Genomic DNA, 20,644 nt, shown 5'->3' with positions numbered 1-20,644 from the left:
AAGTGCCGACCCCCCCCCCCTCATTTGCATACAAAAAGAAAATTCCTTTTCTGGATTGATAGCCTTGGGGTAGACTGTGTTGTTCCAGTAACAGGCTAGGTAAACTGTGTTACTCCAATGACAGACTGGATGGATTGTATTGCCCTAGTAACAGGCTAGGTGGATTGTATTGCTCTAGTGACAGACTGGGTAAAATACACAAATTCATTCCACCAAAAAACATACAGGCTTTAGGGAATTGGAAGTTAAATATAATAAATGTCAGACCCTCACGTTTGTTTGACAGGTTACCGACAAATGTGATAGATACAATTATTGCGTTTATGAAACAATAGATTAGTCTTCAAAATGAAGAGAAAATACACAAAGGATTATGTTATGACTTTTATACAGAACTGGGAAGACCTGGGGACTTCTGATGAAACTGACAACTTCCAAGATAAGCCAGAGCAAGCAGGCTGTGCAACATATAGTGTACAAACTCTTACAGTATCAAACAGTCTTGTAGATCAAACTCTAATCAAAGAGCCTTAGTTTGAGATAGAGTTTTGTGGACAGAAGAAAGACCTCAAATCCAGCGTGAAATCTACATAAAGTGTAAACCTAAACGTCTTTTATGATGGCTGCACATTACCCTTCATCTGTACGAGAAAACCTAAAGGAACGTCACAAATGTTGACCAACTTAGAGTTGAGTCCGGCACGAACGACTCGTTACTGGAGGCTGGACGTTTGACTGGTCTCCAGCAGTCCCGTCCGTTATCTGTGGCGTCCTTCCCACTTATCCCTGGGTTCCACAACCCCACCAGCTGACACATGAGACACAACACAACCCGGGCCTGACACCAATCTCTTATTTAATTGGGTTGTATTAATTGGCATCGGACCAGTTATTTGTTTTCGTCGTGTTAAAATGTATATCAGAGGTGATATGCAATTTCATTTGCAATTTGTCAATATATCATCAGCGAGTCTGGATTCAAATGACCTCATGCTTCATCTCTGATGAATCTGATGCAGTTATTCTTATTAGTTACTGTTGTTATGTCACCAACTGTTTCCATTGCTTCTGTTAACTGTAAGTCTTTACTGTTTATACCTAAATGTCTGTTACCTCCACTTTCTTCCTGTTCGAGCATTTCCTTTCTTCAACCAAACACCCTTTAACCTTACTCATTAAGGTGAAGTTTGTCAGGAACTCATTATTTCCTCATTAGTGTGAGTTTGGTTAAACACCCATTTGTTTTCTCTCCAGTCCTCATGGTGGTCCTCATCTATACCCATTAGTCCTTAAGTTTACCACAAAACCCATTAGTTCTGTAAATAGAAATATCTCTCTGTATCTCTTTCTAGATATGTCTTTTTATCTCTTTCCTCAGAAGTGAGACCCTCTCTCGCTACAGCTTTACAAAATTTGACTGTAGTGGCAGGACGCAGGGCCAAGCTCACGTGTGTAGTGGACCACCTCAGTCAATACAAGGTTAGTGTGTGTAATGGTGTTGGTGGTGGTGAGGGAGGAACGTGTTGGAGAGACTTAATGTTCTTGGTGGTGATTGGTGGACCTGCCTGTAGTGTAGTGGTGCTGGGAGAGGGAACATTATCCTCGTTATCGAGGTGGTACATTAATGGTGATTGTGGTGGTTGTGGTACTGGTATAGACCTGTAGTGGGTCATGAGTACGAGACGTAATGGTTGATGATAGTAGTGGTATGTAGTTTTCATGTAAGTATAAGTTAAAGTAAATTGGTATTAATGATGATTGTGGCTATTAGTGAACATGATTGTTAGAGAAGTGGTGAGTAGCTAGCTGTGGTGAATATTGTCGTAGTGAGTGTGAATCACATTCACTCATTGTGGTGGTAGTTGTGTTTTCCTGGGCATGAATGTCATTTGAGACTCATCCCTTGGTATTGCCAAGTACTGTGGACTCACCAGGTACTCGTAACAGGTAATCACCAGGGACCCATCCTGACTCACCAGGTACTCGTAACAGGTATTCACCAGGGACCCATCCTCCTGCAGGTAGCGTGGATGCACTATGGGGAGACAGGTCGAGCAGTGTTGACCGTGGGGACTGTTGTCATCACGAAGAACCCTCGAGTCTCCCTCCTGAAGGAGAGGGAAGGTGCCTCCTGGTCCCTGGTCATCAACAACGTCACTACAACCGACCAGGGCGACTACCTGTGCCAGGTCAATACTGTGCCTCCTGAGAAGCTCTACTTTCGAATAGCTGTTGTGGGTGAGTAGGTCTCCTCTCTCTCTCTCTCTCTCTCTCTCTCTCTCTCTCTCTCTCTCTCTCTCTCTCTCTCTCTCTCTCTCTCTTTCGACATCACTGTCAAAGGTTTGTCAGGTCTTGTATTATTTACTTGGTTGTTTGGATTTCATGAGTGTCGACTGTCAGGGGTCCATTACGACTCTCAACTTAGGCTATTTTTCACCAAGTCGAGACCTCCTCAACTGCTTCCTCAGGTGTTCACGACATTTCTAGGAGTTCATTCGTTGTTCCCTGTGTACGTGGTCATGTTCTCCCCCTACAGTGCCACCCAAGATCATTCATCCTCCCGAGGACGTGATGGTCTCTGAGGGGGACACTGTGGTGCTGCAGTGTGAGGCGATGGGCGACCCTGAACCTAGCCTCACCTGGAGGAGGGAGGACGGTGCTGCCTTCACCCTAAACCTCTCCCAGGGTGAGTATGGAAGGGTGAGGGTGGAAGGGTGAGGGTGGAAGGGTGAGGGTGGAAGGAAGAGAAGGAACAAGTAGAGTTCATTAATGATTTTAATTACTCCATCTCCAGCTGTAATTATCTGCCTAACTCCAACCCTACAAACATTATATATATGGACGAAATATCTTTATATATATATATATATATATATATATATATATATATATATATATATATATATATATATATATATATAAACGTTCTTATTGTAACAACAATATCCTGAGACTGGAGGCAGATGTGGCAAGAAAAACCGCTCTAAGATCACTCAGGCGTTGTAATTCTAATAATATTTTGCAATATTATAACAGTCGACTTCCTCCATGTAGAATAATTGGACTATCGATGTTCGGGGAGGCTGAGATGGTGAGGGAAGGGACTCGAACCCCACCATCGGAGAATAGTGATCTTACTTTTGTTTTAGTGATGGGAGATCTGAGAACAGGTTATCATTGACTAGTTTAGTCTTTGGGAATCTTTAAACACAGACAAACACAGACACACACACACACATACACTACATTTTCTATAAGAACCCATATTCTATTGATATAACTACAACCTTTATCACTGATTCCACAGCAAATTTAGACCAGTGACTCTATAGCGTATAAAAACATCATCACGTTTGCATACGTTAATGTAATCCTAGTCCGTTATGGCAAATTAAGACAACGAACAAAATAATTGGGGAAAAGTAACCCAAAAGTAATTCTTTTGGTAAAAACAAAAAAGCTAAAAAGCTTAGCGAAGCTGGACTGTGCTAATGTTTACCCGGATACTCGCCAGGGAACTTTAGCTCTTCAAGAACGTGAAGATAAGAGGCGGACGACTGGTGAGGGGAAAAAGGTGAGAGAGAGAGAGAGAGAGAGAGGGTGAGGGGGAAAAAGAAAGGAAGCAAGATGGGGAAAAAAGATGGGGAGCGGGCCGGCATTAAGAGTGGGAGCGGAGCAATACACATCTGGGGGGGAAGCGGGGATGGAGAGGGGGGGGGGGGGGGGGGGGGTCAGTAACCCCCCCTCACCAAGTGTTCGTCTCTTGACAAACGTTTTTCACTTGTCGTTCTCGAGGGACTGCCGAGCTCAACACTTGAGTTCTTTTAGGAAATTACATTCATTGTTATGAATTGAGGGATACATCACTCTCACATACGTACTTCTCTTTAGCTAAACATTTACAGAGATAAGATTCTATATAAAGATCACAACTATCATATCTATAATCATTTCCAACGAAGATATCGGATCAGACAGAAGAAAATATATCTGACATATTCATATATCTTCACAACATACCACACAGTCAGATTCTCACCAAAATCCTGGTCTGTCTACGTAATGAAAAGCCTCTTGTTATCCAGTGTGACAGATAATCTCACTCTCCACCTCAGTTATACTCTCCACAAATAACTAGATACAACATAAATCAAGGTGAGGTCAATATATGTCTTTCCTCAATCTTCTTTGATCCTTATCTGTAAGCTGGTCAATATATTTCTTTTTCTTTTGCAAATTACTGACTTTATCATCATCTTCCATTATCAAGAACAGATCAGATATTTAGATCAAAGAAACGTTGTTTCTCCAACAATGTTGGAGAACCAACAACATTTCCTTATCAGCATATCACCAACATTCGTTCTCTAAGGTTGGTGGAGAGACTACAGTACCACCTATTCTTTCTCCCTCTCCACCACATCACCACCACGCGTTCTCCAACAGCGGTAGAGATACTAGAATACTCTTCCTCGTCCTCTCTCTCTCTCCACCAGAGCATCACTCACATCTGTTCTCCAACAGTGGTGGAGGCAGCGGGGCCCCGTCTGCACCTGGCCACAGTGAACAAGGACGACGCAGGAGCCTTCTTGTGTGTGGCGAAGAATGGTATTCCTCCAGCAGTCTCCGCCCGGGTCCAGGTCTCCGTCAAGTGTGAGTAGGTCAGCCTCCGTCAAGTGTGAGTAGGTCAGCCTCCGTCAAGTGTGAGTAGGTCAGCCTCCGTCAAGTGTGAGTAGGCCAGTCTCCGTCAAGTGTGAGTAGGTCAGTCTCCGTCAAGTGCGCGCGCGCGCGCGTGTGTGTGTGTATGTGTGTGTGTGTGTATGTGTGTGTGTGTGTGTGTGATTTTCAAAGCCAATATTACAGGTTAAGTGTGAACAAATCACTTTTAGATAATTGATCACATCTGTCAATACTACAAAAATAAAACGACGAGAATGATAAGCTTTGCCTAAATTATCTAGCGTAAATAGTTTGCTGCCAATTATTCGAAAATTATTATTAGATTATCATACATTTCCTAATTTTCCCAATATCATTATGCGAAATTATTTTAGTGTAATTATGAAAACCCGAGCGTAGATAATACTGGGAATGATTGGGCGTCGTTTGTGTAGTGGTGATGATACTGGGTTCTGTAGGTTGTGTAGTGGTGATGATACTGGGTTCTGTAGGTTGTGTAGTGGTGATGATGATACTGGGTTCTGTAGGTTGTGTAGTGGTGATGATACTGGGTTCTGTAGTTTGTGTAGTGGTGATGATACTGGGTTCTGTAGGTTGTGTAGTGGTGATGATACTGGGTTCTGTAGTTTGTGTAGTGGTGATGATGATACTGGGTTCTGTAGGTTGTGTAGTGGTGATGATGATACTGGGTTCTGTAGGTTGTGTAGTGGTGATGATACTGGGTTCTGTAGGTTGTGTAGTGGTGATGATACTGGGTTCTGTAGGTTGTGTAGTGGTGATGATGATACTGGGTTCTGTAGGTTGTGTAGTGGTGATGATACTGGGTTCTGTAGGTTGTGTAGTGGTGATGATACTGGGTTCTGTAGTTTGTGTAGTGGTGATGATACTGGGTTCTGTAGGTTGTGTAGTGGTGATGATGATACTGGGTTCTGTAGTTTGTGTAGTGGTGATGATACTGGGTTCTGTAGGTTGTGTAGTGGTGAAGATGATACTGGGTTCTGTAGGTTGTGTAGTGGTGATGATGATACTGGGTTCTGTAGGTTGTGTAGTGGTGATGAGAGATGTAGTGGTCAAATGTTCATGTAGTTACCAGTGGTGAATGTATCGGTGATTATCGTCTGTAGGGTTAAATATAAGGTAATTAATCAGTCAGGTTTCTCACGTCCTTAATAATACTAGATTTCATAGAAGGTATTGATATGGTCTATAATATCAAGATGAAATTTTTCTCGAAGATATAAGACAATGTTGTATATATTAGTAAGGTTTGTTGATATATTTACTACAGGAACTCTCATGGTTTTTATGTTTTGTCTATAATCATTTCTCATACTTTCCTTATCCGTTGTAATGTCAGTATCATTTTCATATTTTGGGCATGAGTCTTTACAATGTATTGCCTGCATGATGTAGGATGTATTCGCTGTATAATGAATGGCGTGGATGATCCGTGTCTCCTGGATGTTTAAATTTCCAGTAGGCCTTACCATGATTAAGCTGCACATGATTACCATTGGCCTTTGCCCGGACATGATCAACATATACCTTCACGCTTACATGATGAAGCGTCTCGTTTGATTAGACAGGCGTGGGTCACCAGTATCCCAGCTGGTTGTGGATCCACCTGTGTTGTGTAGGAAGACATTAGCATTCTGTGGACCCAGCGGAGGGACGAGAGACGTAGGTCAAGTCACAGGTCGGTCCAGAGAGTCAGGTCATCTCTCCTGTCTCAGGTCAACCGCAGTCATGCAGGATTTCCACTTTTATGGACGGCTGTAACAAAGCAGTCTTGGGCTAACATAGTGATAGGTTGGGATCGCCCTTCTGCGGAGCGCAAACCTGTGGGTCACGGGTCAAGCTTAAAGCTGGCCATTTTACCGCGGGAGAGGCGACCAGGTCAGAGGTTCGAGACGGAGTTGAACTCTCACCTCTGTCGACCTGGGACGAGACAGGTATATACTGGAAGTTATGGGTCATAATGAGAGATTAGACCCATTACTCAGAGTTACCATTAGTGTTGTGATTGTGTTGTTAACATTACTTCTCGACAAACCTCACCATTAAACCCCCCTTGCCATATACTGTGCTCTGTTACTACCCTACTGTGTTGTGCTCTGTTACTACCCTACTGTGTTGTGCTCTGTTACTACCCTACTGTGTTGTGCTCTGTTACTACCCTACTGTGTTGTGCTCTGTTACTACCCTACTGTGTTGTGCTCTGTTACTACCCTACTGTGTTGTGCTCTGTTACTACGCTACTGTGTTGTGCTCTCTTACTACCCTACTGTGTTGTGCTCTGTTATCTGAAGACTGTGTTATACTTTATTTACCTGAGGAATAAGGAGTCGTATTGTGGAAAGGAAGGTGTCAGTGTTGACGTCCACATCATCTTCCAGTCGCGCCGGAGATGGGCGTGGCCGGTACGGGCGTAGTGTGGGTGGAGCTTCACGGAAGGGCGGTGCTCGTTTGCCGTTATAGGGCGTGGCCAGCACCGACCATCACGTGGACCAAGGATGGTGTTATCATTGGTAAGAAGATTCTGACACAATCCTAAACCACTTTCCTCATGGTAGTCTACACCTTAACTTGAGGTGATCTGAAATTTCGTTAGTCTATCATTAAAGTCTAAATTAACTTTGTTGGACGTCTATATTTGCCTCTTATTTGCCAGTGTATTCATAGTTTGTCTATTTTCTTTCTCAAGAATTCTGAACACAGTCTTGTCTCATGTTCCTCTATCTTACCTTCATTTGTTTTTCTGTTTCCTCTTTACCGTGTCTTCGTGTTCAATTGGTGTCTTGATATAAATTACTTTTCATCTCTCTCCTTCTATCTCCACTGGAAGGAGGTTATAGTCTCTCCTTCTTATCTCTTTAGGAAGGAGGTAAATATCTCTTATTGTCCTCCTTATCTCTCCTGGAATCAGCGAACCATCTCTCCTGCTTTTTATCTCTCCTGGAAGGCGTTAACACGCCTCCTATCACCTCACCTTCCCTTTCCATTCCTCCTCTTCACCTGGAGTCCGCTACTGCCGTTCCAGAAGGGTCGCTGGAAGACTGGGAGCCGCGCGGGTCTGGAACCTCCAGGTTGGTCCTGAACGGCGTCGGTCCAGAGAACTTCGGCCACTACCGCTGCAACGTTACCAACTCACTCGGGTCCAACTCCTCCATGCTTACTCTCGTAGGTGAGTGTGTGTGTGTGTGTGTGTGTGTGTGTCTGTGTGTGTGTGTGTGTTCGAGAGAAAGAGAGAAAGGCAGACAGAGAGAGAGAGAATTTGTGTGTATACAAATGTGTTTATCTGTGTATGTGTATCTCTCCATGTATATATAAATTCGTGAGTGTGCATGCCTGTGTGTTTGTGTTTCGTTTCCTACCGGTATATTTGTACAGGGAAATGCAAATTTTGCAATTTTGGCAACATTGTCTCTGAACTACTTAAGTCAAACTGCTCTTCCTCTCTCTCTCTCTCTCTCTCTCTCTCTCTCTCTCTCTCTCTCTCTGGGTGAGGTGGAGGAGAGTGAATGACGTAAACACATGATAAAGAAACAACGGACGTGTGGCTCGTTTTTCCCTGGACGCCAACTTAGCAGGTTCTGTTGTTGTTATCTGGCGGCCACAGGAGCCAGCCATTCCTCTCCACATTCTGGTCCAGACTTTACCACATTTCCTTGCGCCTTTGTCAAAAGTTCTGTGTGTTGGGGTGAGTACTTCTCCGTGTAGCTCCGCTCCATCAGGCATTTGTATGAACCCTAGGCGCCCCCTCTATACAGCGGGAGGCTTGGCGTTAAATGATGTAGACGGGCGGAACGCGTCCCCATCACCACAACTCTCCGTCATCCGCTGTGTGCCTCCACGCGCGCGCGCGCGCTCCACACACAATGATGGATCTGAGCGCTTGGCTTTAGTTCCTCGCGATGGTGGCGCCTGGCAACACCATCTGTCGTTAATGGTAGCTTCCCCATCTTCCTTCCAGAGTTCACTACGACGACCACGACCACAACCACGACCACAACTACTACGACGACGACCACAACGACCACCACGGCGCCTCCCACCACCGACAACAGCCACAAGGCCTTCGTCAACAGTCAGCTTGACGGGAAGGCCTTAGAGAAGACCTCCTTGGTGGCCGCTGGCTCCTCCTCCTCCTCCTCCGCCTCTTCCTCTCCTTCCTCGTCGTCTTCGTCGTCTTTACAACGTAAGTCATGCTTCATTATACGTCGCCTTTACAACGTAAGTCTTCACTCCTTTAAGGGTATGAACACATTTCTGATCAACATTTCCTCGGCAATTTTCGCCGATAACATTAAGCAAAATTTGAATCACGTGAGCATATTGGTCATGTTAATCACGTATGATCACATTTAATTAATCAGAAGGACACGTTCTGAAATCCCAAGTTACTCACGCGATGCTCGTGCCGGCCCAGGAGTTTGCTCAGAACTTCTGGGGGGTCGGGGAAGTCCTGTGTTTCCTTAGCATAGATTCCAACTTGGACGTGGGGTCCTGGTGATGGACTCAGGTCTCGACCCAAGCAACCAGACGTGGTAGATGTCGGCTGAAGTGGCTCTTATGTAGTGCATCATTCCTTCAGTAAGCCCGCTGGTGTTGATCCTGACCGACAGGGATCTGTCGAGACCCGTCTAGTCGAAGCCTCAGACATGCACGAGTTTTGACTACTTTTTACCACCATCGTCCACGTCCAGCATACACTGATGGACGTCCCCTCACACACACACACACACACAACTTCTCCCTATCAAAACTTCACGTCGCTTCGACGCCCAAATTTATGGACATCCTTGACTCTCTCAGATGCCGGACTTGCCCTCTGAAACAACAAACAATAATGTGATAGTGAAATGAACTTCGTCTATAGATTAGAGACTCACGTTTGAGATAGACGAGACAACCCTGCCGTATCGTTTCCCTCCGTGTTTACAAAACCTTTTCTCTGTCACTTGTATGTTCCCGAGGGCCTGAAGACCCGTATATCCTCCCTTACATCACCCTCAGGAAGCGTCTCCACAGGTGTGCCCTTAGGTAAGCTCTCCCTCCCTCCTGCTACGTCATAGGGCGGTGCCCACCATCGCCACGCCCACTGAGATAAGTCCGCCATGCCCCTTGTAGTAAATTCTTGGTCCTCCTCCTCCTCCTCGTCCCCAGGTTCGAGCACCCCTCCAGATGCCGACCCCTCCGACGCCGCCCCCCATCGCTACATACAAGAGGCCGCCCCGCCCAGCGATCCGCTACCCCGCCCACTCTACCCCGGTGAGTCCCGCCCACTTTGTCTTGATCAGTCTGCCACCCTCATCCCTGTGACCCTTGACCCCAGGTGCACCACCCTAAGAAGACTCGTGCACCCTGTTGCCCTGTGACCCTGCCTGATGACCTCCGTGACCCTGTCTCTGGTAACCAGCCCCGTCACGGTGTAGGGCCCCAGCAGGGACTCCTGTGGGCCCTGACCACGATGGTATTTGATGAACCCTTCCAGATACCCTCTTGGCATGACCTACCCTGTCACATCCTCTGCCTCACTGTGACCTCACACAGATTCCCCTGATGCCATCCAGTTGCATCTGACCCACGTAACGACCCCTTGACCCCCGTCCTGTGACCTTTGACCTCATACATTGAATTTCTGACAGTCAAATGATAACCCTGACTACGTAATTTCAACTCTCTCCCCTCACATTCACTGATCATTGACCTGACCCCGGACATCTGACCTACCAGTATCATCAGACTTGGTTATTTGACCCCAGTCAGTGATGTTTGACCTCCACTCCAGTGATTTCTTACCTAACGTAGCACGAGCAAAACTACCCAGGGACTCGTTTTTTCGCGTAACAACCCTGCCCTGCCCTCCCTCAGTGACCTCTAACCACACAGTCTAGACCCTGACTCTACTTACCGAACTTTGACTTGAATTAGTACTAACGTTCCTGCTTAATGACCCTTGACATGACTCTTCAAGTGAACCCTGACCTCCACAAATGGCCCCTGACCCACATGAAGACGTCTGACCCTACGTGGTGATCCCTAACACCACTAAACAATCTCTGATCTGACCAAGTAACCTGTGACATTGACCCCTGACCCCACCACGTGACCCTTGACCCCACCAAGTGACCCTGATCTTATCACACTTCATTAAATTTCACTCCCTCATTCTCTTGACCTCACAGCGCCTCATCCATCCCTCCAGAACCTTGAAAACCACACATAGTCCTCAAGACCCACGATTAGTTCCTATTGGACCCTAAGAACTGCAACATTCAAACCTCCAATGACCTCGTAGAGTCGAGATTAAAACCACTTAATGACCTGCCACAGCAACGTTTGGTCCGCTTGATGACATAATAGAGCCCCATTAGCATTCCACCCTTGGCCTCAGAGAGCTCGTTACTCCTCCTATAACCCTCCCAGACTTGGCGAAACCACGCCTAAGCCCACGCCCACGCCCACGCCCACGTCCATGCCCGGTAAAACCACGCTTACAACCAGCAAAGCCAGACCCTCACTAATTCCATTCCCAACTAAACCCTTCCACCTATACCTGACAGAACCATGATTATAATGTGCAGAGTTACGATCTACTTTAAGGTGCTTTGTTCTATAACCTCTGTAGAAACAGACGCTGACACTCAAATACGTCCCATATCTTGCAGAGCTTTGTTGTACGTATAGAGTCGTAGTGCACTTCATACACAAGGGAACTTTGCTACTCTTCCAGAGCCACTTTCACTTCTAACATCCAGGCACATGCGAAAAGCAGAGTCCAGGTCCCATAAAGATTAACCCACACGCTCTACAGAGTCCTACCTCCCACGAAAGCAAGGAAAAACTCTCTCTCTCTCTCTCTCTCTCTCTCTCTCTCTCTCTCTCTCTCTCTCTCTCTCTGACCCGCTTCTAATCAACCCAGACACACACTATATAGTCAACAGCGTACCAACTCACACCTACACTCTCGTACAGACATATTTACATTCTATACAGCTATGTTCCTCCTACTCCTGAAGGCAAATATACACTTCAGAACACAGCAAACTCCGAAATCTGTTGTCAAGGGGGATTATGTAGTCCTATGTTTATATCCTCACACAGCACAACGGGCTTGTTAACATATATACACAGTGGCGCTATGGTGAACACCCTGTACATCCACATATGTGTTCTCGAGTGTGCCATGACTGTCAAAGGTCGTCCCATGTGTGACACAGTTTCAGGATGATGTGTTTTATGTAGAATATAATGAATTGCTTCGTCTTCAAATAATGAGTAATCAAATCCATAGATAAATCAGTTCTTCGATCTCTCAGTCTATAAACAATGAATAAGGAATTGTAAGTTTTTCGATAACTATGTTAAGATATACTAGCAGAGCAATTATTGATTAATCTGGTACTGAGTTTCAGCTATTTGATAGACAATTTACTTTTGATAAAAAGTTTTAAAACGAAAGTGAGAAATATTTCAAATTTTCTGTCATTTCAATTTGTGAATTGCATCAAAAAGGAAAATGTCTTTACAGATTAACAGGGTAAACTTCTGTATTTATACCCTCCTTTTTTTTTTTTTCTTTTATGATTGTAGTTCAACAGTTGGATACAATATACCTATACCAAGGTATGACGTTTGTTTGTAATATATGAATATTTCGTTACCGTTCCAGAGGTATCGAGCACTTCAGGAAGTGTAGCGGGGAATCTCCATCGTATGCTACATTTTCTTGTCTGCTGTCTGTACTTGTTGGCCTGCCTACTTCCCCTGCTGCTCTAGTGCCCTGTTTGCTGCCCCTCCCTACTGTACTGGACTTTCTGCTGGCCATACTACTGTTTCTGGTGGCCTCACCGTCCTGTAGTGTCCCACCAACTGCTTTTTAATCAACAGGGGACAGCATACCGCCATCACTTGTCCAGCCTCCTTGTGACCGCTCACCTCTGCTTCACAAACTAGTCCCACTTGCACACTTCATTCTGAATACGAAGAACAGTTATAGATTATAAGCTATGCTTTCTAAGAAATATATGCTCATTAGTTTTTTTTTTTAGAGTCAGTCTCATTCTACTGTCGATGGTTTTGAACGAAAGACAACAAACTGCAAGAAAATCTTGCTTGTAAATATTGTATTAGTCCGCAAGACGAAAGACTCAGTGTGTAGGAATTTTTCTATATTATGCTATATACTCCATTCGAGAAAATGATGAATCATATAATCGTATGAATGAACTAAGAAAATACTTTTTATAATTAATGAAAGAACAATGTGACTCGAACAATCAGAAAAGCAACTGTAGAAGGACATTTAATCTTTCATTCACAAAAGGGAACACAGGCATTTACTATGTCATTTAAAGTTTAAAAGGCTTGTGTTGATAAACATACAAGGAATGTTTACTACTCCATTCACAAGTCCAGTGGTGCCACATCTCCAAGATATTCTACTCCTTCATTCAATATAAAGCTGAGTGACACACATACAAGATCTTGATATATTTTTAACATGAAAGCTAGTGTTCTGTGGGTGAGTTAATGCATATTTGAAAAAAAAAGAAAAAAGAAAGATGGTGATGGTGACATAACTAGTTTCCTTTGTAGATATCAGATTACTTGATACCAGAACCCAACATTTGCACTATAATAGTCCTATACCTACGCCATAATCCAATTCCTGCTCTGTAACTCAACACCTGAGCTATAACTTAACACCTGTACCCTATCTGTACATCAGCAACAAAACACATGTATCTTAACCTAGTACCTGCACATTGCCTAGATACTAGCACCATAACCTAACACCTGGGCCATAACTGATCACCGGTACCATAATCTAACACCTGCACAATAACTGAATACCAGCACCATAACCCCAGCGCTTACAACATGATTCAACAGCTGCACCATAATCCAACACCACCATAACCCAATATTTGCACCATAACCTAACACATGCACAATAGCCTAACACCAGCACCATAACGTAACACTTGAACCATAACCCAATATCTCCACCATCACCTAACACTTGCAACATACCCCATCACCACCATAACTCAACACATATTCCATTAAACCTGGCGCCATAACCCAGTCCATGCACCATAATCTATTCCTTCCCCACATGGCTGACCACACGTCAGTTACTGATATATATCATGAATTGCTGTTGAGTGTAAATGCATGGAACGTCTTCAGAGTGTGAGTGCATAATACGTCCTCTGGGAATGAGTGCATGGTGTGTGTGTGTGTGTGTGTGTGTGTGTGTCTCACTAACCACCCACACACTCACATCTTGATGGACAGTATATGTACTTTGTGTGAGGAACAAAAAAATAAAAAATAGAATAGAAAAAAAGATATGTTTCGGCGTCTCTATCGTTGGTTGATATTTGCAATGTATTTATATAATAATGTTCCTCTGTATATATATAAGTGAATATGTTGACTACAATTATCATAATTATCATTATTATTTTATCATTATTATTATTATTATGTAGAGATAAGGTATTTATCATAACAGTTGGAGAGTGATACAGACAGAGAGATATTTTGATACACGAATCCTGGGGGCTGGCCATTGTTCACACAACCTAGATGCTCAAGTTGTACTTGAACGAAAATCTAAGTTTCATGTATTAAGTGAAAGGGCACGAAATAGGAAGAGAAAATATAAGAAAAAAAATTCTTACTTGATGATAAGAATTTGTTTGAAATTGTTTAAGAATTTAGTATATAGAAGAAATTACATCTAGGTCTTAATGATGTATAGATTGGGTTTAATGACCGTTGACCCATGAGTAAGGTCATTAGGCCTGGGTTATATATAACCTGGAAAGCCTTCCTTCATACAACTCACTGAATACTTCAAGAGAAGTATGGTGTAATACAATGATTTTCATTTTCCTAACTGTTATAGTTGTGACTGTATTTATATGATGAATAAGAAGTTTCGACTTTTAAAGCGAAGGAAATGACAACATTTGCATAATGATATATATGAATGAAATACATTTAATGTATAAGACAACGAGTGTTATTTTTAGTGATGATGTATATATAAATACCTACAATATAACAATGGTCACAAGAGTTGTGCTCTGGTTTACTGACTATTATATATTAAGGGTGTTTACTAATAGCCAATACGACCATTGATAATACTTATGAACTCGGCTCGTAAGCTGAGGCACAACATATCACGTGTTCTATCCAACATATATTGACTGCTTTCAGTTGTTTTATGAACGAGAAAATCATTTTTGTGGCGGAAAATACAACTCAAATTATATATATTATATATACATATATTTTTGTCATCTTTATTGTCTTTATTGTCAATGATATTTACCTGTATATTTTTTTTCTGTTTGTTTGTGGGTATTTCTGCCTGTATGGATACAAATGGTGTGTGTGTGTGTGTGTGTGTGTGTGTGTGTGTGTGTGATTAATTACTTATTTGTAAGTACCTACTTCTAGTGTACGGGGAGGGAGTTTTGCACTCGTGGGGCCCCATATCTTGAACAGTTTCTACTACCAAGTTTACGAGTGTGCATGTAAATATATGTATAAGTGTATATGCTTATTGTATGTAAGTACACCTTTATGTATTTTTTTTTTCTTTTATATCCATAATTGCATAAACCTATAACTTCATTCCTATGTTGAAGTAAGGAAAAAAATCACATTCATTTTATTTCCTACTGTATCCCAAGAATACAATTCAGCCAAGCCCCTGTGGCGAGTGTATTTTCTAAACGTCATATCAGCTGTGGCGTAAGGCGCCCCAGTGTTACCATTGTATTCTACTGTGTGGCGTAAGGCGCCCCAGTGTTACCATTGTATTCTACTGTGTGGCGTAAGGCGCCCCAGTGTTACCATTGTACTCTGCTGTACATTACTATGTACATTACCCATGTATCACAGTTGCCAGCCCTTACCATGTGTGAGCAAGGTGTGTGTAGTCGTAATACCAACATTATGAGAGAATGTTTGTGTTCAGTCCTAATACGTGCGGTCTCTGTCAACCTTGTTCAATTATAAACACATTTATAACTGCGAAGTTTTATTCGAAAAGCCTTATTGATATATATATATATATATATATATATATATATATATATATATATATATATATATATATATATATATATATATATATATATATATATATATATATTGTTTCTCTTGACTTGGAGAGGTAGCACCAGGATTACACAATGAATTATTATTAGTTTCATAATCTTAAACTTTAAGGTTTCAATGCCTTAAAGTTGAAAGTATTGGGTCTTGATCTAGTCTTGGGTCGCTGAGAACTGCTGAATGCGTTGCAATATATGATAACTGTGTATGACTCATATTGCTCCATAAACTTGAGCGTTCAATATGAGAACAAGTGTTTCACAATTTCTGAATTTTCATTGATTCAGGCACTTTCTTTTATATACATGTAAAGCAAAAAATGTTACGTCATATTAGATTGTTACAGTAGGTGTAGTGTTAACATAGGTGTCACACACACACACACACACACACACACCTCTCTTGAGAGACTTGACACTGCAGCTGTTACACGTCTCTTGAAAAAACATCTCAAAGCCTTACACACCCTGGCCGTGATGGCGTGTCCCTCAGGCAGGATCTTAGGCTAATGTTAACGCTACATGGATGTTGTACGTCGCCCTGAGCAGGGAGGGAGGGGGGGGGGGGGGAGCAAGCTCTGCCATCTCCCCCCCCACCTCACACACACACACACACACACCCGTCTCAGCCAATCCCTCACTTGTCATTTACATTTCCCTGTCCTGGAGTGCCTCTCCTTGACTCCCCCTGGCCCACTTATCACCCTAATGTGGCACCTGGATTACCATTCCGAGGTTTAACAGAGCCATTTCTGTCGACTTATTGAGTAGGATGACATCTTCGAGGTCTGTCGAGTTCAAACTCTCAATATCTTCCTTCTGTCGCCATCAGCAGCGAGTCTCTATGTTTGTACAGATTATATAGAGACAAAATACCTCGGTAAATCTAAAAGGAGCAGCCACTTTGATTATCATTACCCGGAAAATTGTAGTTATCTAAACTTTCCTTAATTTTGCACGACTTTGAGTCCATATTGAGTGTCTAGAGTTATGTCTCCAGGGAATTCTTCTCCACAGCTGAATCACAACTCGTATCTACATGTGTACTGCTTCCTGACATCACTTGGTTCCTTTATGATGTTCACGTCGTCGCTTTATTGATATCAATTAGCTTCGCCTTACTCTTGAAGTCATCGTGTTGTTCCTATATATATATATATATATATATATATATATATATATATATATATATATATATATATATATATATATTATCCACTGAGTTATAGCCATTAAAGGTGTTCAGTATGAGAAGGTTTAAAGCTAAGGGAACGAACAAAGACTTCCGTCGGTGGCGCGAACGAAGACATTTGCCCCAGTGTTGATTGTCGGGTTCTGGTGTAATTGTTGTACTCAACGTGAGCAGCTGCACGAGACGACGACTGCTGCTGCTGCTGGGAGTTGACTGCTACTGCTGCTGCTGGGAATCGACTGCTACTGCTACTGCTACTGCTGCTGCTGCTGGGAGTTGACTGCTACTGCTACTGCTACTGCTGCTGGGAGTTGACTGCTACTGCTGCTGCTGCGGGTTTGTCTTATTTTTTCTGCACATTTAGTCTGAATGGACTGTGGTTTCAGGTCCTTCCGGACGGCTGTCTGTGGTGAATCAGAGGTTTTCTTATTTCTCCCAGAAAAAAGGTGAAGAGAGAGAGAGAGAGAGAGAGAGAGAGAGAGAGAGAGAGAGAGAGAGAGAGAGAGAGAGATACAGACAGACAGATGTACAGACAACAACAGAAGACGTAAAATGGCCAAAGGGTCTACGAGAGTTGTAGTAATCACACATCAGACCAGGAAATTAATCATACATCTGTGGAGAGTAAAGACATGACGCACTGATGCAGTCTTGAGACGAACTCCAGAAAGAAGAGAGAAATGCGCAACGTGCGGGTAAAGCCTTAGTCCCTTGCTGGTCGACAACATCTGCTCTGTCATCCCCGGGTTCATAACGTAATTTGAATCTTGTTCGAACCTCGAAATGAATCCTCCCGGAACAGGCTCGCTGTCTGCCCTCGAGGCTTCGAAATTAAAGCTCCAGTTCACGGAGGAGAGGAGGAATAATAGCGACGCCATCGTAGTGACTGATATCGTCATGATGGTTCCCTTGTTATCGTGGGTTAAGGGACGTCCCAGGTTCTGAAAGGGAAGGGATTATCTAGAACACCTCTTGACGTCAGTGACTTCCTCATCCATTGACATCAGACTTCAGAACATCAACAGTGTCCCCGACCCCGCACAACCACCAGTATTATGAAGCATCTGAAGCAGTATTACCCTCCTCCTCTTCCAGGTCCTTCGTCAGGCACAAACGCCACTGTTCTCAGAACATCAACAAAATGCGTAATTCCTTCCACGATCCTGGTCGTGGCACATCCTGACGCAGCTAACTAAATCTGTCAACGATTGTCTGGTCGGTAAAGTTCCCGAACCAATTAGGCTACTTCTGTGCCTCGCACTGAGGACTGGATGAGAAAAAGGAGCGACAGCATCAGACCTGAACCTCTGGCAACAAGGACACACAATAGGTCTCATTTCCCGAGTTGATGGTGGGAGAGAAAGAGAGACATTAGCGTGAAACTTTGAAGGGTACGAGACAGTAACTGAGAGATGTTGGAGGGTTACAATGTTGTCTTGGAGGATATAAGAGGTTACTTAAACATACAGGAGAGCTGAGAAGGGTTTTGGAAACTTTAGGAATGTACTGAGAGATACTGGAGGGTAAAGGTAGGTTATGGAGGATATCCAAGAATAAGGGAGAGTCCTGGGGAGTCTAAAGACTGGGGGAGGGTGCTGGGTGACATTAGAGGGAGGAGGAAGGAGGAGGAAGAGCTTAAGGGTGTGTCAGTGTTTAGTCCACGTGCTGAGGCCAAGATAATGTGAATTTCTCATAGAAAAACTGTGAAGATGTAGATTAATAGTGAATGCACATCTGTAGAAAGCATGAAGGAGGGTGCTGGAGGTGATGTTTATCATGCCAGAATGTATGAATGGTGTTGGAGAAAGTAGGAGAAATCATAAGATGTTGCTGAGTATGTAAGAAAGTGTACCTGAGTTAAGAAAGAGTACTGAAGGTGGTATGAGAGATCACTTAAAAGAGGGTGTATCTGAGGTGTATGGCAGTGTATCGAAGGTTCTGGAAGGACGCCATGGTAGGATAGAAACCAAGGGGAAGGTTCAGGGAGGATATCTTACACCCAGCACACCAGAAACACTGTATGCCAGACCTCGGAATACAGACGACTTATTTTCTGGGCAAGATGCAGTATTCCCCGTGCCGGGGCGCGAACCATCTGAGGCAGACCTCACTTATCACTTACATTTCCTCCCCTGAAGTGAGTGCTCGAGCCACTTATCCCCATAAAGTGCCTCTCGGATTTCCATTGTAAGATTTAACACAGACGTCTTCACCCTCGGCCTCTGGCTGGAGCGCCTGGCTCCCTACCCTGTCTGTGGCAAGACTGTTTACACTTGTCACGAGCTCAGGGGATACATCTTTAACTTCCCATAAAACTTGAAAACTTTAAATGTAAAACAAAAAGATGAAGAGACTGACGGCCAAGAAAATGATAGAAGAAAATTCATATCTATTTTTCTATCCTTTTCTTTCTTCTCCTTATGCAGTTGCTTAATATGTTACTGAAAGAAATAGATATAATGAGTTCTTAAGGTTTTTGAAAAGTGTTGGGTGAAGCCTTAACTTGTCAACAAAGATGGCCCCCATGATGAAGACTACACCACGCTCAAGTTCTCAGTTTTTTACATATTTTCTGTGTCTTGAAAGGACTTTTCGTCAGTCATTTAAGGTAGTTATTTTCTTAATATCGTTGTTGAAAGTTAAGTGTTTCTTGTCGGAAAGTTAGTCGGGAGGAAGAGAGATGAAGGCAACGGTTGAGTGTAAGTTAGGGTTAAGATTGAGGCGGTGCAACGATAGTGTCAGAAATGACGAGAAACTGTTGCAGACATGGTGGAGAAAATGCAAGAAGAGAGAGAGAGAGAGAGAGAGAGAGAGAGGGGGGGGGGGGGCTAAGACAGATTGTGGAAGTCATTCTTATCAATTAAATTAGCTAATAGCCTCAGAGTTCCGCTCGACAGGCGAGAAACCACCGGAAGGAGGCGAGGCTGGAGCAGGAACCCACAAGAACCACAAGGGCGTGGCAGATATGCCCCAGGAACATAGAAAACAGAAGACAAGCAGATTAGGGGAATGATGCATTGTGAAATGGAAGCAGAAGAGGGACGGAAAACGCGGTGTGCACGTGAAGTAGAAAAGACAATGAAGGAAAGATGATATTTCAAGAAAGAAAATAGATACAAACATGAAGAATGGTGGCGTAGAAGTGAAGAAGAATTGCACATGAAATGTAGAAAAGCTAAAAAAGTTTCGGAAATGTTCAGTAGAAAGAAAGACTTAAGTAGACTGTGACAGTCTGAAGTGAAGGAAGCAAATGAAAGTAGAAAACGGGAAGAGGAAAAGTATGGGAAAATTAACAAAGAAAATAAAGAAGTAAACAGAAAAGTTAAAAGTGGAAAAAAAATAGGTAAGACAACAATGTAAACAATTCTAAACATAGTGCCAAGAACATGATGTGAAAGAAAACGGGGTGTGTGTGTGTGTGTGTGAAAGGGGGGGTGGGGTGGGAGGGAAATGGGTGAAAAATTAACAAAGAAAATGGCTTGTGGGGGACAGAGGTGAGGAGAAAGCGGCGGCCATCCAATAAAATGATCAAATGCCAGGCAACTTGTGCTCCCCCGACGGCCCGACTCGGAAGTTAAAATGACCAGAGCAAAGTTCAAATTTATCGCGGGTTCGATTCAGAATTTCC

At 43.3% G+C, this 20,644-nt stretch overlaps 1 protein-coding gene across 3 annotated transcripts in view; it reads left to right on the top strand.

Annotated features, from left to right (window-relative positions):
* Positions 1-15,738, top strand: part of LOC139764365 (uncharacterized) — an 82,125-nt gene extending 66,387 nt beyond the window's left edge. For 2 of the 3 annotated variants that reach the window (XM_071690900.1, XM_071690899.1), the window contains 9 exons: positions 1,379-1,479; positions 2,022-2,238; positions 2,537-2,686; positions 4,525-4,653; positions 7,077-7,208; positions 7,721-7,864; positions 8,654-8,878; positions 9,847-9,951; positions 12,356-15,738. In XM_071690900.1, coding sequence (XP_071547001.1) covers positions 1,379-1,479; positions 2,022-2,238; positions 2,537-2,686; positions 4,525-4,653; positions 7,077-7,208; positions 7,721-7,864; positions 8,654-8,878; positions 9,847-9,951; positions 12,356-12,462 — 1,310 coding nt within the window. In that variant the 3' untranslated portion in view covers positions 12,463-15,738. The remainder of the gene's footprint in view (positions 1-1,378; positions 1,480-2,021; positions 2,239-2,536; positions 2,687-4,524; positions 4,654-7,076; positions 7,209-7,720; positions 7,865-8,653; positions 8,879-9,846; positions 9,952-12,355) is intronic. The other variant, XM_071690901.1, reaches the window with a different exon arrangement.
* The last annotated feature ends 4,906 nt before the right edge of the window (positions 15,739-20,644 follow it).

This window comes from Panulirus ornatus, chromosome 49, assembly GCF_036320965.1.
Source record: "Panulirus ornatus isolate Po-2019 chromosome 49, ASM3632096v1, whole genome shotgun sequence".
Taxonomy (NCBI): domain Eukaryota; kingdom Metazoa; phylum Arthropoda; class Malacostraca; order Decapoda; family Palinuridae; genus Panulirus; species Panulirus ornatus.
Note: the sequence above shows the minus strand (reverse complement) of the source record. Positions and strands in the feature narration are given on the sequence as shown.